At 43.7% G+C, this 25,309-nt stretch overlaps 2 protein-coding genes and 2 non-coding genes across 6 annotated transcripts in view; 1 reads left to right on the forward strand and 3 right to left on the reverse strand.

Moving 5' to 3' along the window:
- Positions 1–9,321, reverse strand: part of LOC114582619 (parathyroid hormone/parathyroid hormone-related peptide receptor-like) — a 28,354-nt gene extending 19,033 nt beyond the window's left edge. Inside the window, exons 1-4 of one of the 2 annotated variants that reach the window (XM_028703791.2) lie at positions 8,975–9,321; positions 8,666–8,788; positions 2,473–2,578; positions 542–652 (exon numbers count right to left, since the gene is read on the reverse strand). In XM_028703791.2, the coding sequence (XP_028559624.2) occupies positions 542–652; positions 2,473–2,578; positions 8,666–8,743 (295 nt within the window). In that variant the 5' untranslated portion in view covers positions 8,744–8,788; positions 8,975–9,321. Of the gene's footprint in view, positions 1–541; positions 653–2,472; positions 2,579–8,665; positions 8,807–8,974 lie in introns of both variants that reach the window. The other variant, XM_028703788.2, reaches the window with a different exon arrangement.
- A 1,726-nt stretch (positions 9,322–11,047) lies between these two features.
- TRNAC-GCA (transfer RNA cysteine (anticodon GCA)) lies at positions 11,048–11,119 on the reverse strand. The gene has a single exon. It is a non-coding gene; the product is annotated as a tRNA-Cys (tRNA).
- Positions 11,120–11,889: 770 nt separating this feature from the next.
- On the reverse strand, positions 11,890–11,950 carry LOC114583762 (U7 small nuclear RNA). Its single transcript, XR_003703591.1, has one exon. It is a non-coding gene; the product is annotated as a U7 small nuclear RNA (small nuclear RNA).
- A 5,356-nt stretch (positions 11,951–17,306) lies between these two features.
- LOC114583744 (dickkopf-related protein 3-like) lies at positions 17,307–24,935 on the forward strand. 2 transcript variants are annotated; one of them, XM_028705174.2, is made up of 5 exons: positions 17,307–17,483; positions 19,558–19,745; positions 21,644–21,821; positions 23,020–23,215; positions 24,627–24,935. In XM_028705174.2, exons 1-5 carry the CDS (start codon positions 17,324–17,326, stop codon positions 24,679–24,681), a joined length of 777 nt encoding a protein of 258 aa, XP_028561007.2. In that variant the 5' UTR covers positions 17,307–17,323; the 3' UTR covers positions 24,682–24,935. The 2 variants fall into 2 exon arrangements, with proteins under 2 accessions (XP_028561007.2, XP_028561009.2); XM_028705176.2 differs by having other exon boundaries at positions 17,309–17,483; positions 19,456–19,745.
- Positions 24,936–25,309: the final 374 nt, after the last annotated feature.

The following is a 25,309-nucleotide window of genomic DNA, read 5'->3' on the forward strand; positions in this document are numbered from 1 at the left end:
AAGGATTTTCCTCAGGGATTTTCCTCAGTATTAAATGCTCCTCCACCCTTCCTGCAATCACAGTCATTAAGAGACACCCTCCCAGCTGAAAAGCTGGTTCTCTTTGTATTAAAACACTCACACACATTATTCTCTGCATGTTATAAAATTATACATCTCCTTGCCTTATCTATCATGTAATCGACCAATAAATTTGTGTATGTTTATTCAAAACCTGCCAAGGAGACCAGTTCATTTTGTTGTATTTTTAGAGATTTTTAAGACAATTTCCTTAAGAAATCAGAGAGAGGAGCTGAGGGAAGTCCTGGGGGGAAGATTGAAGGGGGATGGGGGAAAAGGGGGGGGGGAATAATGTATGTGATTACATGGTTTGACAATTTGTTATGTTGGAATTGTTTAATAAAAAATATTTAAACACACACACACACACACACAACAACAACAACAACCAGCATGTTAAATGGCAAAGAGGCATTCTGCTTTAGCCCTAAACAACCAGAAGACCTGAAGCTTTTTGTGAAGGCCGAGAAAACGTACATACCCTGATGGTTGAAGTCATAGACGTAGTCAGGGCATCGGACGGCCACCTTTTTGCTGGGGAGGCTTTCGGGCCAGCAAATAATCCCGTCCCACTCAGGCAAACAGTTGCCATCTAACGAGGAAATGGCACATTAATCACAACTTTGCATGATAGCGTTGGGGGGGGGCAGAGGAGAGCAACCTTCATCCTTGGGTTAAGTCAGTGGATGGCAAGAATGGCAGGAAAACTCAAGCAAAACATTTCAGTGTAGTATAGTATAGTATCTAAATATATATTTATTTATTTGCAGAAGATGGATAGATATTCAAGAGCATTGGCTATTCTTCTACAGCTCTCCACAACAAATCATTGTGTACAGAGATTTTCTTTTTATTATTATTATCATTTCTATTAAATTTCTGTTTTACGTTTTAGAATATTCACTTAAACAACCTTAAAATATCAATGACTTCCCTTCCTCTCTTTCCACGGTTCATTTTGCACAACATAAATCCCTGCATATTTTAGATAAACTAAACCAATCAGTATTCCATTATAACATCCATCAAAACTTATTTACACTGTTGAATTTTTCTTAACGCTGCCCATGTTTTCAGATGTACACAATTTTCCTCCACATATTCAATAAACATTTTCCAATCTTCTCTAAATGTATGTTCTTCTTGTTCTCTTATCTATATATGTTTAGGTTCGCAAGCTGCGCATATTCCGTCAGTTTAAGTTGCCTCTCATTTTCCATTTTTGGGCTAACAAAACACGGGCTGCAGTGGTGGCATACATAAATAGCCTTTTTGACATCTGGGAATTTCCGTCTGCGTTATCCCCAACAAAAAGGACTCTGGGCTTTTTGTGGTAAAGTACTTGTAAACATCTTTTTCAGTTTATTATAAATTATTTCTCAATACTCTTTTACACTTTTACAGGTCCACTACATATGATAGAGCATATCAGTCTCATTACATCTCGATGTAGTGAACAGGCATTTTCAACTCTGACAAATATTAATAGATAAAGCAATAGTAAGTTAAATAAATAACCACCGCTCATCTTTCATGACACACCAAATCAGCTAACTGTTGCTGCCCTTTCACGGCACCCAAAACCAGTCATCTCACTCTCCCCAACAATAGGGCCGGCCCTGTGATGAGGGTCTGAGTGCCACACTTTTGAAGGGGACACATGTCAATTCAAACAGCGTTTCTGCTGTCAATGGAAGGCTGATCGGAAGGAAGCAAAGACCAGCCACCCAGTGACTCGCTTGAAGATGCGATGGGTAATTTCCTCTTCTGCTGAGAGGTCGTTTGGGCTGACAACAGCTTTTACATTATTTTATTTATTACATTGTGTTTCTTCTCCACCTTTCTTCCAGAGCTTAGGAAGGGCAGCAGCTTAGGAGAAGGGCCTTTGCAGGCAGAAGATTCCATGTATCAATCCTCGGTTCCTCCAGTCTGGGCTGAGAGAGACTCTTTATGAAGCTCTGTGTCTGCTGCCAGCCAGTGTGGACAATAATAAACTAGACAGGCCAATATGTTCCATTATGAAATACAAAGTGGAGCACGTGAGGTTCACAAGATGTCTCCAATCCAGACTCAGATCTGCTTCATTACAGCAAGGTTGCTGACACACGTATCTTGCAACCAAATCCTAAAACCTCATTTTATTTATTTACTGTGGCACACAGTTTGTGGGTCTGGACATAATATCATAGTAAACTAAGGTTATTTGTATGATAAGGAGTAATTTAAAAAACCCAACAGGCATCCCCAGTGATCCAGTCTAACTTTCTTCCTCCTTTAGGAGACAACATTTAACAAGTGCCATGCTTTCCTTTGATGTCCGATGTCAATAATACGACTCAACCATTTTTTAAAATGTTTTTATGCATTTGGGGCCCCAGCACCAAAAGTTAGAAATGCAGAAAAAGCAGGTACCTTGGACTGTTTCCTTCTGGGTATTTATCTGCTGGTGACATTTTTCTTTAGCTTCGTTCAGCAAGTAAATCTGTTCTTCTTTGGTTAGAACATCATCGGTGTCCACCTGCCAAACAAATGAAGAAGGGAGAGATGAGGCTGTGAAGTCCATTGGCTCACCTGGGACCACGTGCCGTTTGGTTCCTCCAGCACCAACAACGTCAGAGACAGGAATGTGGCAGCAAAGCCTCTCCCATTGACTTGGCTTGGGCTAGGGATGACCAAATCCGACAGTATTGGTTTCTCTTAGTTTCCTATTCTTACTCATCTTAAATCCAGCTTGCCCCCTTTCCAATTTATTTATTTATTTTAAATCCATGTTCATTTTTATGCAGATTTATCCAAATATATATATGCATTTTTGTACACAATTTGGATTAATATATGCATTTCTGCAAGGGAATTCCACAAATGTGATATGGTTTTGTATGTTATTCCCATCAATATATGTGTTTTTATATTGGGTGTGCAAAATTTGGAGAAAGGCACATTTCGAAGGATAAAATACAGTATGTAAATATTTTACGTATTCGGATTTGAACCACCAACCTGATCGGCAAGCCAAAGGGGCTCAGTGGTTTAGACCACAGTACCACCCGCGTCCCATTTACACATATATACAACCTGACACGGGTAGCGCTGTGGGTTAAACCACAGAGCCTAGGACTTGCCGATCAGAAGGTCGGCAGTTCGAATCCCCGTGATGGGGTGAGCTCCCGTTGCTCGAAAGCACGCCAAAAAGTGCAAGTAGATAAATAGGTACCGCTCCGGCGGGAAGGTTAATGGCAGTTCCGTGCGTTGCTCTGCTTCGCCAGAAGCGGCTTAGTCATGCTGGCCACATGACCCGGAAGCTGTTTGCCGGCTCCCTCGGCCAGTAAAGCGAGATGAGCGTCTCCTCTTGCTTACGCCAGCCCACTGCGATTCTGACTCTCCTCCCTTCTAGCTCTGTATTGTCTTTTGCCCAGGGCTGGGCTGCCACCCCTCTGCGGTCTGGCAGAGAGTGTTTTCCTTGTTGATGGCTGCCAGGATGGGCCATCGCCCTGTCTTTTTGCTCTCTTAATGGTCCATCTCTTCAAGCAATTACTTCATCAGGAAGCCAGCCTCCTGGCTTATTTAAAAAAAAAAAAAATATATGAGTTGAACACTTTAGCATGCTAAATTCACTGTCTTGCACCCCAGAATTAGAACGAGAGTCCAGGTGTCCCATCAACTTAGAAGAATATAAACAAATAAACTTTTTAAAAAGTAAAAAAAAAACCAGGGAGAAATGTGTTGGAAGAAACAGGTATGCAATGGGAGAGGAAAACGAGATGAAATGTCAAAGCAGAGCTGGACCATTAGCGGCAAACCTTTAATGGATGGTCGTGGGAAACATGGATGTATTAAAAGCTGTGATGAGGTGCTATGAGATTGTTTCATATTTGCCACGGACCGGTTCATTTCCTTTGCAATATTGTCAGGAAATGGAGAAGCCGTGCCACATAAAAAGTGGGCGGCGATAGACAATGAAAGCAGGCCCAAATGTGACTGCCACAATTAAATCACTCATCTGCACAGGCCATTTTGAGAAGGCCGATAAGGACCTTATCAAGAATTAAATTTCCAGAGCTGCTACAAACACAGGGAGAGGCAGCAGCAACAACAACAACGTCCTGCTATAGCCCCAGGTGTTAAAGTGGAGATGGAATCAAGGCAGCACAGCCAAACCTTTAGAATCAGAAAACGATTAAAAAAACCCCATAAATGAATATATGCTGGGCTTTCCGCATCTGAACTGATCAAAATCTGTGTCATAAAATAAGAGGCCGGGCCTTTTCAACATCTTGTAATTGATCAAAATGTCGCACTGGGACAAAAAACACAAGCGTGATGGAAAGGTGGGAATAAAACAGCTGCCTTCTTTAAAGTCACACCTTCCTCTTTGAGCTCTCATTTATATTAAATCTTTTTTCTTTTTTTCTCAAAAAAGTGGCATTTTATTTAAGGTATTTACAAAAAAGCAAGTTAAATATTAACAATTAAAAAAAGAAAAGAGAGTCACAGCAGTGGAAAGTTGCCTACAACTTGTTGACTGACAATTGTCTTTTCATCCTAACAGGTCTTTTAAGAGTTCACTGTGTGTCTGGGGTGTCCTCGCTGTCGTCTTCAAGTCTCGTGTCCATCTTGCAAGACCATATCATCAGATGGCAAAATCATTGTTTTTGTGGACCTATATCAGCACTGGTCCACAAATTTCCCATCATTTCTCAGCTCCGCCAGAATGACTGAGAGCATCCTCCCATCCACAGAATTAAGCAACTTTCTTGAACCTTTCCCCCCACCAATCCAGATGTTTTAACCACAACACTCATCAGCCCCAGTCAGCACAGCTGGGCCCCAAGCTGAGGAAGGCTGACTTGCAGCAAAGGTAGATGTGCAGTCCAGGTGTTCATTCCCTTTTGAGGCTCTGCAAAGTCTGAGCTAGAGCCCATTTCGAGAAGGCTGTCAACTTTTCGTCCGGCTTCAACTGGAGGTGTGGCAGGTACACATATGGTATTTTGGGGAATTTGTAATCTTAAGAGTTTGGTTTTGTTATTTGGGGAGCGGGCGTTGAAATGGCTGTGAGAGTTTGTGATGCAGCATCGCAGAATTGTTAAAACTAACAGGTGCTGGAGGAGACTCTTGAGAGTCCCATGCAAGAAGATCAAACCTCTCCATTCTGAAGGAAATCAGCCCTGAATGCTCACTGGAAGGACAGATCCTGAAGCTGAGGCTCCAATACTTTGGCCACCTCATGAGAAGAGAAGACTCCCTGGAAAAGACCCTGATGTTGGGAAAGATGGAGGGCACAAGGAGAAGGGGACGACAGAGGACGAGATGGTTGGACAGTGTTCTTGAAGCTACCAGCATGAGTTTGACCAAACTGCGGGAGGCAGTGGAAGACAGGAGTGCCTGGCGTGCTCTGGTCCATGGGGTCACGAAGAGTCGGACACGACTAAACGACTAAACAACAACAACAAACAGTTGCAGAGAGGTATAATTGTGCTGCCTGGAAAAGCTGGGCTGGAAGAAAGCATATGAAAGAGTTCTGCATTGCTTCATAATGTTGAAAGAGAGATCCCCTTTGAGCCTCTGAAATATTTTTTTGTGCCGACCTTGAGGATTCCTTCACCATCCTGTTACACCTGTCACCCTGTTAACAAGCCGTCATTCGTCTTCTCTGATTTGGGCTGCAGTGCCACACACCGCAGCCTAACCCAGCCAAGAACAAGACGTTTTTTGTCTCGTTCAGCTTTTGACAGCACCGTGCTAAAGTTAGCAAGCAACAGCTCTGCAGAGGAGAAACATGGAATCGTTTGGGAACTGATGTAACCAAACATAGTTTGCTTTGTGTTCAAGTCTGCCAGCATAGCCTGCAGGTGATACCTTTCCCGCTCTGTTGCCATCAGGGTGGAAGTTTGGGGCAGAACAGGCAGGAGCCCACCTCCCCAAATGCAACAGGGATGGCTTACAACATTTAGAAGTAACATACACCATCATCTAAAGGCCATTAAATTAAATTAACAGAACCAGTGCTCCCCCCCCCCCTTATATACAGTGGTACCTCGGGTTACAGACGCTTCAGGTTACAGACTCCACTAATCCAGAAATAGTACCTCGGGTTAAGAACTTTGCTTCAGGATGAGAACAGAAATTGTGTGGCGGCAGCCGCGGGAGGCCCCGTTAGCTAAAATGGTACCTCAGGTTAAGAACAGTTTCAGGTTAAGAATGGACCTCTGGAATGAATTAAGTTCTCAACCCGAGGTACCACTGTATATAAAAAAATATTTAGGGGTACTCTCATTTTGACTCAAGAAAACCACCATTTTATAGTCCAAATTGGGGAAAATAAATACAGTAAATGAACAAAAGTACAAACATTCACAAAATTTTTAGGGGTATGCGTACTCCCGCGTCCCTCCAGTGGGGAAAGCACTGGTTAGAAGTAATATACATCATCATATAAAGATTACTAAATCTGGACCCTAACGGAGCCTGAATACACACAATGCATTTAAAGCACATTCCACACACACCCCCAAAAAAAGAATATTGGGAAGTGTAGTTTGTTAAAGGTTCTGGGAATTATAGCTCTGCTAATGGTAAACTACGGTTCCCAAGATTCTCGGAGCATGTGCTTTAATGAATGGTGAGCGCACAGCCTCACTGCATCTCTGTTCCCCTCCAACTTCCTTTCTCGCATATATATTTTAAGTCGTTCTGATTTCAGAGAGAGAGCAGGATTGAGCAATGATTAGAACCTTAATCTTAGAGTCTTAGAGTCTTAATGTGACACCACTTTGCCACACCAAAAGACCTCGTTGACTAACTCTTACTGTCTGATGGAACAGAAATCGCCACATTTCAGTTCCTGGGAGGGGAGGGTTGCAGCAAAAGTTCCTAGCCATTGGGCCAAATGTTTGCCATAAGGCCATGAGAGGAGGAACACAGGAAGCTCTCCCCCTTCAGATGTTCTTTTTTGTCGTGCATTCATCGTATACAGTATTTGTGATTATGCCTCCAGGGTGGTCCCTCTTTCAATGCTGTTGGCACCTTCAAAAGTTTTGGGGTGGTCACACTGCTTCAGTGCCTACCTTGTCGTTTCCTACTGAAATCTTTTAACTTTTCACACTGCAACTGTTCTGTTTTGTTGTTGTCCTACTTTCGTTGTGCTATATCCCCTCCGGGCAGTGATACGATACAATAATCTTTATTGTCATTGTCCCATACAAAACAACAAAATTGAAAAAATCTACGTAAGACATAAGCCTGCTATCCCAGCTATCCCAACCTGGTTAGCCCCCTAAAAACTCTGATACCCCATTTTTAAATACAATATACTCCCATAGAGACTCCTTACACTGCGTTTAAAACCAAAATCGCATTTGGATAGAAACTGTTTCTCAGGTGGCTAGTCCTAGCAGTGGCGTAGCGTGGGTTGTCAGCACCCGGGGCAAGGCAAGTAATTTGCGCCCCCTAACCCGTGGATTTGCGCCCCCTAACCTGTGGATTTGCCCTAACCCCAGATGTTGCGCCCGGTGCGGGTGGCCCCCCCTGCACCCCCCACGCTACGCCACTGAGTCCTAGTCTTTATAACCCTGTACCTTATTCCAGAGACATCACCTTGCCAACAAAGGTCCGTATTGTTAAAGCTATGATTTTCCCAGTAGTGATGTATGGAAGTGAGAGCTGGACCATAAAGAAGGCTGATAGCTGAAGAATGGATGCTTTTGAATTATGGTGCTGGAGGAGACTCTTGAGAGTCCCATGGACTGCAAGAAGATCAAACCTCTCCATTCTTAAGGAAATCAGCCCTGAGTGCTCACTGGAAGGACAGATCCTGAAGCTGAGACTCCAATACTTTGGCCACCTCATGAGAAGAGAAGACTCCCTGGAAAAGACCCTGATGTTGGGGAAGATGGAGGGCACAAGGAGAAGGGGACGACAGAGGACAAGATGGTTGGACGGTGTTCTCGAAGCTACCAGCATGAGTTTGACCAAACTGCGGGAGGCAGTGGAAGACAGGAGTGCCTGGCGTGCTCTGGTCCATGGGGTCACAAAGAGTCGGTCACGACTAAATGACTAAACAACAACAACAACCTTCTTCCAGAAGGCAGAAGCTGAAAGAGATCATTTTCGGGGTGTGCACTATCCTGCGCTATCTCTGCAGCCTTCTTATGGCACTTGGAAGCATAGATTTGATCCAAGGTGGGAAGAGTGCACCCAATTATTCTCTCTGCAGTCTTTACAACCCTGGACAGCATTGTTTTTTCCCTGACCGTGCAGCTCCCAAACCACACACAGAGACCTTCATGTGATCATGTGGTAGCATAGGGAAAGCGCCGCAAAACAAACTAAAGCGGAATAAATCCACCACGGATGCACCAATGATACTAATGCAATAAAACACCCACCTGGAAGGGCTCTGTGTCAGATCATGGCGTCCATGTAGCTCCATGGTGTCAACACTGACGGGCAGGGTTACAGACAGGGAATCTCCTCCAGCCCTACCTAGGGATGCCATGGATTAAACGAGGCACCTGCCTGCCTGCAAGGCAAGCCCTCTACCATTTTGTGACTTCCCTTAAAAAAAGTATGAGCTGTGATCAAGCAAGACAAGCTGGAAGGGACTTACCAAAGCGCAGACCAAATTCAGAAGGGAAATGCAAAGCACAGCTGCCGTGAAGCTCCAGATGTGGACCGACTCCTCCATGGCTCCTCCTCAGAACATCAAGAGCAGAAGAAAGTTGCAGTTTGGCTGCGTCAAGTCCTTCACCTAAGAGGAAATCATTCAAAGCTCATCTATCCAAAGTGAAGATGCGAATATGCTGGAGAATATGGTATAGCCAAGCTAATCTCTCCATCCCCAGACTAAGCCTTCTGGCCAGTTTCCTCCAAGAGCCTGGACTTAAAACAGCCAGCAGAAATAACCTCAAATACTCACCGACGACGTCAGACACTGGCGTTCATTTAGCTAGATGGTTCCTGAGATTGACGCTTAATGATGTTCAGCTCGGCATCCTGACCGCTTGGTCCTTTTGTCTCTATGCCTTGGACGGTCTGTTTTTTCTCCTGCCACTCCTTGTTCCCCTCCATAGCTGAAGGGCAGAGTTTTGTTAGCTGACTCCTAGTTGCTACATTTCCCACATTCTCCATTTTTATTTGCAAGATCTTCCTGCGAGTGTTTTTCCTCGCTTTCTAGGTCTTCAGTCTTTTGACTTCCAAAGTCAACACACACACACATTCGTTCATTCATTCCACAGTCAAGGTCCCAGGGCTAATCTTCTAAAAGCACAACCTGTTAAGAAATTAAATATGAAGACATTAGACATAACTGTGCAATTGTGATAAGCCCATCGTCACACCTGCTCTCTTGACAAGGGTTATAACACTCTATGCCTGTACATTATACATTTAAAGCAAGTGACTTCGCCCAAAGAACCCTGGGAACTTTCGCTTGTTAAGGGCGCTGCGAATTGTAGCTCTGTTAGGGTAAACTATGGATCCCGGCATTCTTTAGGGGAAGTCATTTGCTTTAAATGCGCAGTAGGTATGCAACAGATGTTGGATTGCCCAGCCTCTTATAGATCTGTTGCCAGATGATGGGAAATTAATATATATTATTCCCATTTGTGGCATAGAGCTAATCAACCTGTTCCCTATAACTATAATCTCTGGTTCTTAGTTCCACCTCAGTTCATCTCCTCTGCTCTTCACCTAACTCTCTGTCTTCTCGTCAGGGTGATATCCTGAGTTCCCTTTCCTGCATCTCTGTAGTCCTGCAGAAAGTGAGTGATGGAGATCCGAAAGGAATCTGGTTAGAGGTTGGTTAGGATGCCAGGGAAAATAAACTGCTTTGAGTTTTTATTACAATCAAGCTGTAAATATAAATCTTGCTATGAAAATAATATTGTGAAAACTCTGTTCCATTCAGGATGTCAGAAGGCACATTTTGCCAGGGCTATTTAATTGAAAAACAAAAGCCCTGGACAAGTTGTTTTTTAAAAAATCAAGACTTTATTATGGATTTAAAATAACAATCCAGCAGAAAATTTGAAATAAAGTGGGAAAAGTAACAACCCCCCCAAAAAAGCAGAACCCCCCCCCCCAAATGCACTATTAATGATATCAAGAAGTTGTGGCAGAATACACCAGCTATAAAATGTCAGTCAAGAGGGGCCCTCAGTTTTATCTAATAAAGCTGATTTCTACTCCTCCTAGGGCAAATAGCAACTTGGATGGTGGTGGGAGAATTTTGGAACTATGGCTTATGAAAGCGCCACTGCCATTTAGCTAATCACAAAAAAGCATGCATTGCACTGACGCCTTTGTAGTAGTTTGGCCCTGAGTTTTTAAAATCTTTGCAGATGCAACTACAGGATCCCTCTCATAAAGTGCAGTTTTCTACTTATGGTCCGCTTATAGAGATGATGATGATGATGATGTATTCCTGCCTGTTTCTTTGCTCCAAATCTCTCCCACTCCCGTCTGAAGGCGAACTAGCGCCTCCTCTGGGCGGCCGCGAGAATTGCAACTTTAAAGCAACGCAATATCTTGCAGCCTTTGACTTGACATCCGAATCGCTCCATTCAATCTCCGCTTTGAAATTAAACAGCCCTCTCTCTGATTATTCGTGCATTATTATTATTATTTTGAACACAAAACGCACACACTTTAAGCATGCTCACAAAAAAGAGTTTAAGAGCAATGCACCCCCAGGATGTAAAAAAAAGTCACATGACTACGATCTGGAATTACCATTTTATACATTTTATAAAAAGTGAAGGGTAGCCAGTGCGTAGCATATCTTCTTGTCATCCACACGAGACAAATGTTAAAACTGTGGTAGGGTTTGCGAAAGTCTTTGCTTTTAAAGCCAGGCGCATTTACTTGCCATATTGTTTGCTAAAAGAAAAAGCATCGTTCCCTTTTTAATTAATTTTGCAGAAGATCTAATTAAAACCAGTTATGCCTTTTAAGTATGATTATGGTGTTTAAAAAACAAAAAAGCTAGTTGAGGGGGCACCCGGATTTGAACCAGGGACCTCTTGATCTGCAGTCAAATGCTCTACCACTGAGCTATACCCCCTCTGCTGGTTTGCACGGTTAACTAACCGTCATTTGTGGCTGCGACGCCGCAATTCCCTGGGCGGAGGCGGGATCTTCCGGACGGAATAATGTAATTGGAGAAGGAAGAACTTCTTAACCAATAAGCTGCAGGCAGCAACAGATGATGGGACTTCAGGACTGGGCTGGTTAAAGAGTGCAAGAAAAACGGGTTCAGGCCAGCCAGTTTTCTATATTCCAAAAGCAAAGCAAGACAACCTCTGCTGGTATTAGTGCAAAGCATCTTGAGTTTTCTTTCCTTTTGACTTTTTTTTTTAAGTGGGGGCTGGACTAAATGACTCAAGGGTTCCCTTCCAATTCTAGGAAAATGTGTAAAATGTAGCTTTTAAATAAAATAAAATAAGCATTTTAAAGATATACCGCCTGCAAGTGGGTTTTCAAATGGGACGCAAAATCAATCCGCAATGGGTTTTTATTTTCAGAATGAATAGCGTTTCTCAAAATGTACTTTACAGGGGTAAAAAATAATGTAAAATATATCTAGATTATATGCAGATATCAGAGGAAAAAGCAAGGAATCAGAAGCCATCGGCTCTAAATAATATGCCTTAAATGCAAAATCTATGTTAATATTGCTTCCATGTGTTTTAACACAGCCGGAAAAGCATCCATGCATGGGAGAAAAATTAAATCAGAATAGGGAATCTAATCAATGGTTTCTCCCAAGTTTTATACGCACAGCTGTATGGCGATCGTATCTATTTTCAAATATCTATCATTGCACAATTCTGGGACGGCTTTCTGCTACTGCAGAAAACCTGCTAGACAAATACAAAAAGAGCTGAAATCACTAGAAAATAGTTGCCCGCGACGTCAGCCCACAAACAGCGCGATGCACTTGCAGGTAACAGTGAGCAAAATCCCAGCGTGTGTTCTGTCTCATTTGGGGCAGTAAAACGCGAATCCTTGGTTTTTTAATTTAAAAATGCAACCTTTTAAGCCGGGATTTATTTATGTACCCTTCAAAAACGAGGTTTTGAACCCCTTATGGCTCATATGCTAAATAGGTGGCTTGTCATTGGTCACAGCGAGTCTGCGCCTCCCTCCCTGCTGCCAGTGACGAATCCCAGGAGTCGGGGCTTGAAAAGAAAGGAAGAAAGAATGGGGAAACTTCAAAACGGAAAAGAGAAGGAAGGGGCGGCTCTTAAAGTTGCAGGGCTCCTTTCTTTCCCAGTTTGGAGCTTTTTCTTGGTGGAGTTATTGTAATGGTTGAGGGAGGATCAATTTCTGTCCAAATTATAATTTGCTGATATTTTGAGAGTTAATTCTTATGGTGTAATGTTGTATTATTGTTGTATTATTATGGATTATTTGAAGCCTATTCTTTGGTGATCACTCATAGCTGATTAAGATTATTTTACATGAATATGGTGTGTCCTTAAGTCACTGTGGAGGCCGATTCTGGATCCATACCTCCGTCCACAGTGGGCAAGTAGGTTTCCAGACAGGAGTTATTTTGTTTCTTGTTTTTTAATTACATGATCAAGAAACACTACAGTCACCCTGACTGTACTCATTGAAGCCTGATTGCACCATTCTATAAATTATAATACAAGAAAAAGTACATATGTTAAGTACCATCCATGGTCAAAGTCCTCTGGCTGACAAGAAGGATTTTTTTTTGAAGCTGTTACAATATAATGCATGTAAAAATAGAAAGTTTAAAAACCAATCTCATCAGAGAGTCGCTTCCATTTGTATGGTGAAATAAATAAGGCAGCAGAAGCTATTAGTTAGAAGTGGACTCATATGTGGTGGACTTGTAAAAGGGTAAGAGTATTGGGAAATAATTTATAATGAATTGAAAAAAATGTTTAGATGTACTTTTCCAAAAAACAACAACTCCCCCAAACCCTTTTTGTTGGGGAAAGTTCAGATAGAAATTCCTAGATGTAAAAAAAAGGCTATTTATGTATGCCACCACTGCAGCCCGTGTTTTGTTAGCCCCAAAATGGAAAATGAGCGAGGTCCCAACTAAAGAAGAATGGCAACTCATGGAATTTTGTGCAGCTTGCGGACCTAACATATAGAATAAGAGAACAAGAAGAACATACGTTTAAAGAAGACTGGAAAATGTTTACTGAATATATGGGAAGGGAATTGTGTACACTTGAGAACGTTGGCAGCATTAAGATAAATTCAACAATGTAAACAAGTTTTGATGAATATACAGTGGTACCTCAGGTTACATACGCTTCATGTTACAGACTCCGCTAACCCAGAAATAGTACCTCAGGTTAAGAACTTTGCTTCAGGATGAGAACAGAAATTGTGCTCCGGCGGCGCGGCGGCAGCGGGAGGCCCCATTAGCTAAAGTGGTCTTCAGGTTAAGAACAGTTTCAGGTTAAGAACGGACCTCCGGAACGAATTAAGTACTTAACCCGAGGTACCACTGTATTAGTGGAATACTGAATGGTTTAGTTTATGTAAAATATGCAGGGATTTATGATATGCAAATTGAACCATGGAAAGAGAAGAAGGGAAGTCACTGACATTTTAAGGTTGTTCAATGAATATTTTAAATTGTAAAAGAGAAAACTTAATAAATATTACACACACACACACACACAGATGATTCTTGGAGAGTAGAGTGAGGAAGTGCAGCCCGGCCAGCTAAATCATAGCATTGGAAGGGAACATGAGTGTCATCTAGACCAACCCCCTGCAATGCAGGAATCATTTTGCCCATTGTGGGGCTTGAACCCACAACCCGAAGATTAAGAGTCTCATGCTGTACCAACTGAGCTGTCTAGTGCACAAAACTAGTTGTTGTAACTGCTTTTTAATAAAGGCAATACGTTAAGCCATTCCTCGAGGTATTGAACCCAAACTTACTGCAATAACAAACTCCTCTTTTTTTGTTGAGGTGCGCGCTTGCAAAAGCTCATCTAAATTAATTGCACCTCATTAATTGGCAGAGTCTGCAGGTCTAACGCCGGTTGATTTTTCCGCTGAGGAAAACATGGGGCTTAACACCAAAACTGCCTCCCCCAAAGCTGAACAAGCTGTTTACAGAAGCTCTGCTTTCACTGAGCAAAGAAATAAATATGGTAAATTTGCTTTTGTAACTTGGTGTGTACATCCTGGGATTTTCTCTGGCTTTCTGTTGGTTAATGTGTCTGAGAATTTGAGTGCATGCCTGCACACTGATTAACGTTGAGTATCGGTTGCTCAGAATTACACGTGTGGAAAAGTGCTTTTGCACTCATGTCTTGCTTATAGACTTCCCACAAGTACAGTGGTACCTCAGGTTACATACGCTTCAGGTTACATACGCTTCAGGTTACAGACTCCGCTAACCCAGAAATAGTGCTTCAGGTTAAGAACTTTGCTTCAGGGTGAGAACAGAAATCGTGTTCTGGCGGCGTGGCGGGAGCTCGAGGCCCCATTAGCTAAAGTGGTGCTTCAGGTTAAGAACAGTTTCAGGTTAAGAATGGACCTCCAGAACAAATTAAGCACTTAACCTGAGGTACCACTGTATTTGGTTGGCCATTGGATGCTGGTTAGAATGGACCTCTGGCCTGATCCTGGCCTGATCCTGCTTTTAGTTTCTCAAAAAACTTGGTGGAAGCAAGCAAGAGGTGACTGAGGAATCCACTCAGGAGTAACCCCAAAGCCTCTGGAAGCTGATGTTTATCCAAATAACTTCTAATTCCCTTCCCTGCTGGGTCAATCTGTCCAGGGAAGAAGGTGATAAAGATAGCAGGAAAGTAAACATGTCATTTGCAACCCCATTAAGAAAAGTGCTAAAACCATCACTGGGAGGAGATGAGCTGAGGGTGGTGATGAGATGTGTGGGGAGATCATTTTAGATAAACATACACACAACAACAACATCAACATGCACATACCCCATAAAAACAGCTACTGACAGATACCTGGCATAATAAGCACCACATAGCTGAATTAACAAAAAGGCATTACAGCACTTATAAGTCCTGGAGATGCAAAGAGGTGGAGGGAACGTTATTTGATATGTGGTGGATTTGTTAAAGGGTAAAAGATTATCGGGAAATGGTCCATAATGAATTGAAATAAATGTTAAAAATACTCCCCCCCCCCCAAAAAAAAACAACAGAGTCCTTTCTGTTGGGGATAATTCAGACTGAAATTCAAAAAAGGTTATTTATGTATGCCACTACTGCGGCCCGTGTTTTGTTAGTCCAAAAATGGAAAACCAGCAAAGTCCCAACCAAGAAGAATGGCAACTTAAGTTGACAGAATATGGACAACTTGCAGACTTAACATATAGAATAACAAGAAGAACATACGTTTAAAGCAGATTGGAAAACGTTTATTGAATATATGGGAAATAATCTGTGTTCAGCTGAAAACGCCGGCAGCATTAAGATCAATTCAACAGTGTAAACAAGTTTTGATGGATGCAGTAATGGAATACTGAATGGTATAGTTTTTGTAAAATATGCAGGGATTTATGATATGTGAAATGAACCATGGAAAGAGGAGAAGGGAAGTCATTGATTTCGTAAGGATGTAAAATGAGTATTTTAAATTGTAAAACAGAAAACTTAGTAAAAATTATATACAAAATAAGGCATTACAGATGGCAACATGTCATTGACTGCAGCAAGATGGCAGCATATGAAGATCACAGAAGGAATCAGTAGGATAAGGCAATAAGGGGACGACTTGGTTGATAACACTAGTATGGTAAAAGCAGGCAATGAGGGATGCGTTTTGACCGATGAAGTCTTCTTTGCAACTTGACAGCTTGCATACATACTTGTCTTGGGTATCCTGGGGGGAAAACCCTTGAACTCTAGAACAATTGCTGAAGGGCCCCTAGCAGATAATATTTATGATGAGTAAAGGTAAAGGGACCACTGACCATTAGGTCCATTTGCGGATGACTCTGAGGTTGCGGCGCTCATCTCGCTTTATTGGCCGAGGAAGCCGGCGTTCAGCTTCCAGGTCATGTGGCCAGCATGACTAAGCCACTTCTGGTGAACCAGAGCAACACACGGAAACGACGTTTACCTTCCCACCGGAGCGGTACCTATTTATTTACTTGCACTTTGACGTGCTTTCGAACTGCTAGGTTGGCAGGAGCAGGGACTGAACAACAGGAGCTCACCCCATCATGGGGATTCAAACCACCGACCTTCCGATCGGCAAGCCCTAGGCTCAGTGGTTTAACCCACAGCGCTGAGTAGCGCAGCTTAAAAGTGTCTCCTTCTGTGTTACACAATTCGTTTCCTGAAAGGATGGGTGCCTGTCCACACAAGGAGGGCCTGTGCAACATTTAAAAACATTTCCAGACTTCTTGCACTTGCTGGGTGCTTGCCATCTCAAGTGTCTGCCTCACGTCCCCTGTGTGCTGCAAAGGATTCTGGGGCATTCTGTCTGGCGCATCCATAGCATAGATATAAAGCACTCTTATGCCACTTTAACAGCCATGGCTTCCCCCAGTGAATCGTAGGAACTGTAATTTTCTGAGGGTGCTGACTTCACAGAGCTACCATTTCCAGCTCCCTTATCAAAGTTCAGTTCCCGGGATTCTCCATGACTGTTGAAAAGGAGTAAGAATGTTTTAAAAGTATGGTGCGTCAGTTCATGTGGGACATTGGCTAAACCGCTTGGGCCTTGCGTTTCCTGACATAAATAGTAAGTTTGGCTTACTTCGACTCTGGGGTTGCGGCGCTCATCTTGCTTTCAGGCCGAGGGAGCCAGCATTTGTCCACAGACAGCTTTCCGGGTCGTGTGGCCAGCATGACTAAACCACTTCTGGGATGGCAATGGGATACTGTGATGGAAGCCAGAGCACAAGGAAACGCTGTTTTCATATACATTTCGACCGATGACCAGTAGAGAAAATAAGAAGAAAACAAAACAAAACACAGTGAAATACATCACGCAAACTATTACATGTGGTGATTAAAAACAATGGAAGATATTAAAAGGCAACGAGAAATACAATTTTATTAAAATGGCTTTAAGAAAACGGAAAAGCAAGGTCAGGTGTTAATAATTCTAAAATTAAGACAAGATCCTGCAATGACAAGGTATTGCTGCCGCACACAAAAACCAGCTACCTTGGCAGTGATCTCAGGAATCTGGTCAGCCAAAAGGTAATCAATATAATGATTGGTCCATTTGTTTGGCCACCTCTCAAGATATCACCTAATTCAGCAGGAGGGTTCCTGAGATGTACACAGCTTTGCAAGTGAGGAAAATACCCTTCCTGCCCCCCCTCCCCCAAAGGCTATGCCATGGCCAGATGTACTTTACACTGCTCTACATAAAGAAAAACTATGAACCATCTCGCCTGTCCTTATTTGCTCTGACCAGAAGTTTATTTCCAGAAGGTATGGTTGAGGGTCGGCCTCCTTGAATCCTGAAACCGGGAATCCTTTTTAATTGTTGGTGTTAGGGATCGAACATCGTCCTGGGATGTATTCCGCTTTTTGCGGGTTGGGGATTCAAAGTTTAGTGATGAAGAATATGCATTACGTACAGTGGGCTGTATTTAACTAACAAGAATGGAAAATGTAAGCTAGGGTTGAACCTCTTGGCAGCCTAGCTAAGACCAACCAGCTAACCAGCCAACCATTTTTTTTTATCAAGTGATAAAAAAGGGTATTTCATCGTGCCTCTGTAAGACTGCCTTGGCTTCTGTGGTAAAGGAGAAAGAAGCTCTATTCTCTTTGCAGCTAGCATAGAAAATGGGGGGTGGGGGGCGACCGGAGATAAAGGACTAATTTACATGGACTTCTTAGGCACTTACGTCTGTTAAACACTTGACATTGGACTACTGCAATGCGCTCTACGTGGGGCTACCTTTGAAGGTGACCTGGAAACTACAGCTAATCCAGAATGCAGCAGCTAGACTGGTGACTGGGAGTGGCCGCTGAGACCACATAACACCGGTCCTGAAAGACCTACATTGGCTCCCAGTACGTTTCCGAGCACAATTCCAAGTGTTGGTGATGACCACGAAAGCCCTAAATGGCCTCGGTCCAGTATACCTGAAGGAGCGTCTCCACATCCATCGTTCAGCCTAGACACTGAGGTCCAGCCTTCTGGTAGTTCCCTCACTGCAAGAAGTGAGGTTGCAGGGAACCAGGCAGAGGGCCTTCTCGGTAGTGGCGCCCACCCTCTGGAACACCCTTCCACCAGATGTCAAGGAGATAAACAACTGAACAACTGAAATAGACATCTGAATGCAGCCCTGTTTAGGGAAGTTTTTAATTTTTGATGATTTATCGTGTTTTTAATATTCTGTTGGGTGGCTGGGGAAACCCAGCCAGATGGACGGTGTATTATTATTATTATTATTATTATTATTATTATTATTATTATTATTATTGACTTGACTGTTCTCTGCCCACCAAAAATTACCTGACTACAGCCCAGTATGATATTCAGCCTCTAGCATTCCAGCTGAGCATCCATCCCAACTTATCTGCCTGGAGGTTATGCACCATTGCTCTTTGCTGAGCATTAATTCAGTTTGCGTGAGGGTTACCGCATATGCCGGCATCTAACCAACATTGCTGTTATCCTACAGTTTCCAGTGCTATTTTCCCAACACTTTTCATCTGGGGTGGGAGGCAAGCAAGCATGCATGTTGCCCAACGGTGCCAAATCCATTTAAACTGAGCGGCCTACATTGGCTGGTGGGTACCAACGCTCCAAACACATGCACACACATGTTAAGAACATGTCAGAATTGTTGGGGGCGGGAATCACACCAAAGATCAGTCACTGTATAGCACTTGGGTGCTGCTGGGAAGCTCAGAAGCAGGGCTTTGACAACAGCAGTAGTATCCTGTCTGTAATCTGCCCTGGGTGCTGTCTAACTATCAACTGGATTTTAACTGGGAAGCCCCTTTGTGAATCAGTTTTGACTGCGAAGTGGGACTCAAGTAAGAGGCATCATACACCTTTTTTAAAAAAAGAATAAACTAATGAGCAAGCATTAGTATTGTCCTATAAAAGGGTAAATAACAACAACAACAACAATTTATTATTTATACCCCACCCATCTTGGCTGGGCTTCCCCAGCCACTCTGGGCGGCTTCCAACAAAATATTAAAATACCGTAATGCACCAAACATTACAAGCTTCCCCAAATTATACGGATGCTCTCTATTCATGGTTTCATAACAGTGACCCCCCCCCCAAATTAATGTTGTCTACAAAAATGGAGACAGGAGAGCCACCATGGAGCCAGACTTCTGGGGTTATTCGTTTGCTCTCCTGGGGGGGTGGGCGGTCAGGTGCTCGTAATCATTAGGCTAAGCCCCTAAAACCTGATTGCCTCCTCCTCCCCATTAGATTGGCAAACAGCTTAAGCAGCAGGAGCCGAGATAGGCCTGGCTATATAAACTTTCCCAGGCATCCTCCCTGGACCAATCTCCCTTGCCAACTGCCCTTCAGCCAGAGCCATCGGTCATCCATCCATCGTGGTCGTGATGAGGAGCCAGCTTTGCCTTCTTGTCTTCCTCCTCTGCCGTTTGTCTGCGGTGCAAGGCTCCATCTGGGCATGGATGCACTCTCTGCCACACGCTGCCAATGGGGTGCCACCTCGCAGGGACCCCGGGTCATCACCCGGCCAGGAGCTGGCGGTAAGCATCTTCCCCCAACCTTTTAAAAATAGGTCATCTTTGCCTTTTCATCATGTGGGCTGTCTAGCTTCTAGCAATGAGGAGGGAGGGCAAGTGAGTGGAGTGCGGAATCTGTCCTATTAGTCCTGGGATAGGGAACCTGTGGCTCTCTGGGTGTCGCTGGCCTCCAATTCCTCCCCCCCCCCCCCGACAATCTAGCCACTTTGGGGTGGGGCTGATGGGATCTGATGGGATCCAACAGCATTTGCAGGGCCACACCATTAATCTGGCAGCGACTTGACTCCCACAAATCTGTTTCCAGCTCCAGCCCTCACCTAGGCACTTCCAGTGTCGTAATAAAGCAGAGAGTGCTTCTGAGCATGTTCAGAGTGCCAGACTTTATTCTTCTAGAAGAGAGAGGGGGGTGCAAGAGGAGAGGTGGAATCATAGGGAGAGAGTGTGCAGGAATGAAGAGGAAGACTAGATTGCCTTGAGCAATAAATTAGCTCTGATAATTTTTTAAAAAAAGAAGGCTCTGAGTTCAGGTCCACCTGGAAGCTATACTTTCAGCCCTAGAAGCCCTCTTGTTGAACCCACATAAGTAGGGTGCTGGTTTTAGTTGCTCTGGAGTGAGAGATTTGTAGACGCACAGGCCACCTGGTCACAGATTTTCCCACTAAAAAGAGATGCATTGTATTTTTTTGTTTGAATTATAGCAATTATTTCTAAATTTGCATCTGTATAGATAGGCATATGCTTCTTCTTTTTTGCAAATATGTTACCTGTTTTGTCCTCTTTTTTTTGGCAAACACAAGCAGCCACCCTAACGGGGAGTGAGGACTAGTTCTCTGAAATGACCAGATGTTGCTAAGCAAATCTATCTTACACCTCCACATGTAGGCTTGCCCTGTCTCCAAAAATGAAAATCAGGACACAGTTTTTTGGTTTTTTTTTTTTTGTAAAACTTGAGTTTTGGAGCTTTTTAAAAGGCATTTTCAGCACAATTTAACCCCCGTCACTGGTTTTCTAGGACATTTGCCTGATTTCCGAAAAATAATCCAGGGCGCCATTTTCGGAGGCAAATATCAGGACATGTCCTGGAAAATCAGGACGTATGGCAGCCCTACCTACATGCATCTGCAAAGTCCAGTGTGGATGCCATTTTTTGTGGGTGTTAGTTGGTGCTCCCTAAGAGCTGGAATCTCTCTCCAAAGGACCCCAACCTCTGTGCAAATTTCAGCAAGCTTCAAACTGATAGTTCTGTCCAGCTTTTCTGCCATTGACTCTTATCAGGCTGCTGCCAAGCTTTAAAGCATGGGTAGGCAAACTAAGGCCCGGGGGCCGGATCCAGCACCAATCGCCTTCTAAATCCGGCCCACGGACGGCCCGGGAATCAGCATGTTTTTACATGAGCAGAATGTGTCCTTTTATTTAAAATGCATCTCTGGGTTATTTGTGGGGCCTGCCTGGTGTTTTTACATGAGTAGAATGTGTGCTTTTACAGTGGTAACTCGGGTTAAGAACTTAATTCGTTCTGGAGGTCTGTTCTTAACCTGAAGCAGCACTTTAGCTAATGGGGCCTCCCGCTGCTGCCGCACGATTTCTGTTCTCATCCTGAAGCAAAGTTCTTAACCTGAGGTACTATTTCTGGGTTAGCGGAGTCTGTAACCTGAAGCGTCTGTAACCCAAGGTACCACTGTATTTAAAATGCATCTCTGGGTTATTTGTGGGGCATAGGAATTTGTTCATCCCCCCCCCCCAAAAAAAAATATAGTCTGGCCCCCCACAAGGTCTGAGGGACAGTGGACCGGACCCCTGCTGAAAAAGTTTGCTGACCGCAGACCTATATTTTATCTTTTAATAAATTGACACTGCTAAATCCTGCACCTGACCCCCATCTTTCTCCATTTGCACTGCAGGCGGCCGTGTGCAGCCACGAAATAAAGTGCCCCCGTGGATTCTTCTGCGACCACCACTTTGGGCTCTGCCTGCCCTTCAGGCAAGAAGGTGAATTCTGCCGACGGGATGCCCACTGCGCCCTGGGACTTAGCTGCATGTTTGGCAAATGCCAGGAGACTCTTCCTGGCGGCCAGGAAGGTAAGCCAGGGAGGGGGCGGCCTGTTTTGCAACGTTTCTTTTGCATCTGGCAACAAAGGTTAGGCCTTTCAAAGTAAGGAGCCTAATTGGAGCTCTAGTAGCTCAGGGAACAGGCATGTAGTAAATGTAGTAAATCATGTTCTCTCTGGAATTAGGAGGGGGCAGGGCTTTCAGATGGCAGGACTTGGCTTCCAAGCAGGCTGAATGAAGACCCAGTAATTCACCGAGCTAGAAATCTGCACTCTGCTATGTAAAGTCCGAAAGGACAGGTCTCTGCCCCAAGGAGCTCACAATTTAAAATCCAACACTAGGGAGGCAACAGAAAAAAGCAAGGGAAATTGAGGCACAGGGGTAAACCATGGAGTGAATACATTTTGGGTTAGGAGTTACCATTGACTGTCACTATTATTTTTGCATCCTTACCTTGTTCTTGAGGGCTTTGGAGGAAATGGAGGGTTTAATGTGGGTCCGTCCGTTCCACCCCCTCCCAAAGTTGGACTCCCATCAACCCTAGACAGCAAGGCCAATAGTTAGGGAAGCTGGGAGTTGTAGTCCTGTGGCATTGATTTATCCCCTTTTTTTAAATGCATATGTTTTCAGGTACTTTCATTTTGAAACTAATTCGAAGGGAGATTAATACATCACAGATTAGAAAAGTGCGCTAGATGTCTAAGACGCCTGAGAAACAGTTTCTACGCAAATGCAATTCTGGTTCTAAACGCAGCATAAGGGGTCTCTATAGTATAGTGTATTTTATAGTATAGTGTATTTTATAGTATAGTATACTGTATTTTAAAATGGGGTTTCAGAGTTTTTAGGGGGTTTTGAATGTTTTATGTACCGTAGTTTTTCAATTTCATTGTTCTGTATGGAACAATGACAATAAAGATATCTCTATCTATCTATCTATCTATCATCTATCTATCATCTATCTATCTATCTATATCTATCATCTATCTATCTATCTATCTATCATCTATCATCTATCATCTATCTATCTATCTATCATTTCAGGTTTGCAAAAAATGTGCTTGATGCTAATGATTAAGGGCGGCTCAGGTTTGCAAAGTATCATGCCGGATTTTCAAAGATTTCAAGGCATCTTTGCTTTGCAAAATGTGCTAGCTTTCGAGGTCTGTATCGCCATCCTCAGATGCATTTGGGTTCTCAATTACTCTCGCTTCCTTGCCCCTTGGAGGTGCCCGCTGCCACCACGATAAGGATTGCTCTCCCGACGCCTGCTGTGCCCGCCAACATGGGGAGAAAGTCTGCAAGAAAAGGCTCCTTTTAGATGAAGGGTGCTACGTTCCGGAAGGAGGGATTGCATTCAGCGTGAACCAGGTGTGCCCTTGCCTAGAAGGACTCGTGTGCAAAAAGATGTCCCCTAACCGAGAGTAAGTACACTGATGTGGACTGGAAGGGGGGTGGGATGGCTAGCAACATATTGTGAAATTGCTTCCCCTCCACCCTTAAGTAAATAATTGCTTTGCAGAATGTGGCACGAGAGCTCCTCCCAGATGGGTGCATAAGGGCGGGATAGCCCTGAAAATATTGTGAGCACAAATCATCATATAATAATAATAATTTATTATTTATACCCCACCCATCTGGCTGGGTTTCCCCAGCCACTCTGGGCAGCTCCCAATCGAGTGTTAAAAACAATACAGCATTAAATATTAAAAACTTCCCTAAACAGGGCTGCCTTCAGATGTCTTTTAAAAATAAGATAGCTGCTTATTTCCTTGACATCTGATGGGAGGGTGTTCCACAGGGTGGGTGCCACTACCGAGAAGGCCCTCTGTCTGGTTCCCTGTAATCTCACTTCTCGCAACGAGGGAACCACCAGAAGGCCCTCAGCGCTGGACCTCAGTGTCCGGGCTGGACGATGGGAGTAGAGACGCTCCTTCAGGTATACAGGACTGAGGCCGTTTAGGGCTTAAGGTCAGCACCAACACTTGGAATTGTGCTCGGAAACGTACTGGGAGCCAATGCAGATCTCTCATGAAAAGGATGTGTTGGAAATCTCAGGCTCATGGCCCTAACCAGACCTGCCAGATCTCCCCACGTGGTCTTACCACACTGGTGTTTGTTTTTTTTTGGGGGGGGAGTCAAGCCCTGCCCTGCACCTGATGTCATATATGATGTCAGGGGTAGGACAGGAAAAAACATGCAGCACCTCGCAGAAAGCAGGGTTTTTGTGACGCTGCTGTTCAGATTATTGCTGGCTCTTTCAAAAACCTTTCAAATGCACTTGCTGATGATGAGATGAGTTGATATTCGGCCCTTGCAAAGGCACCAGGCTTTGCAAGTGCTGGCATCGGCAGCTGATCAGCGGTTCCTGCAGAGCCCCGAGCCTGGCAAGTGTTGCTGGTGTGCCTTTGTCCACGCCGCACCATTTGGTTTAAAAGGAAAATGGGCCACCTGGTGTCATTATTAATGTCAGGGGGTGGATAAGGCTGCCAGCACCATCCGTCTGTCAAAGTTGGCCCATGGGCAGTGGGGCAGGGGGAAATCCCACTGGCCAGATCCACTTCCCTTCCTCTGCACTAGATCATTAGGTGTGCTCGATGATGATGATGATTAATTTTGTTCGATTGACAATATGTAGTATGCACCTGGCTAGGGTGCGCACTAACCTACATCTTAACCACAGAACCTATTTTAATCTGAGCCACAGCCAACTCCAGAGGCTAATGTGCTCTGTCTCCTTTTGCTACCTGTCGAAGAATGCTGTGTGACATGAAAATCTGCTTCAACAATAGACACTCCTATAAAAAAATTTTCTCTCTTTTTCCCCCCCTGCAGGGCTTCATTTGAATACTGGTCGGATAAAATTGTCTGGAGATGCCAAAAACAATAGGCAAGCAAGGAGTGTGGATTAAAAAAACAAAACAGAGCTGTATTTATTCCATGTAAATAAAACTGTACATAAAACTGTTTTTGCCCTTCTCTTTCTATTGGACATTTGTAAATAAAAAATATCTGAGTTGTCGCCAAGTAATGCAAGGACCAAGTCATTAATCCCTCCCACACTCTGTAATTTTTGTTTTTATTTAATGAATAATTTGTACATGAAAATAGTACTTGAAGTTCGTGAATATGCAGATTTACAATAAACTGGAAGCATCATAAGGTTGTACGTTGTCTTGAAATCTGTTATTCCAAAGTATTTGGAACACAGCCCCCTTTCCCATAAAACTGTTTGGCGGATTAACGTGTATTGAGTTACATTATGCTAATCTAATCATTAACAGTGATTAATATTGGCCCTGCCTGCAATCTGGCTTGACTCCAACTCCCATCATGCTTTGGGCTGATGGGAGTTGGAGTCTAGCAACACGTGGAAAGTCACAACTTCCGCATCCCTGGTTTAGACTAGAGAATGATATTCTTAGGGCTATATTAGGTGCAACAGTTCCATCTCTTTAAATGCAGATCTATCCCCAATCATGGTGTCTCCATGATTTGTAGAACTTCCTTCCCCTGGA

This window comes from Podarcis muralis, chromosome 13 (genome assembly GCF_964188315.1).
Source record: "Podarcis muralis chromosome 13, rPodMur119.hap1.1, whole genome shotgun sequence".
In the NCBI taxonomy this organism is placed as follows: Eukaryota; Metazoa; Chordata; class Lepidosauria; order Squamata; family Lacertidae; genus Podarcis; species Podarcis muralis.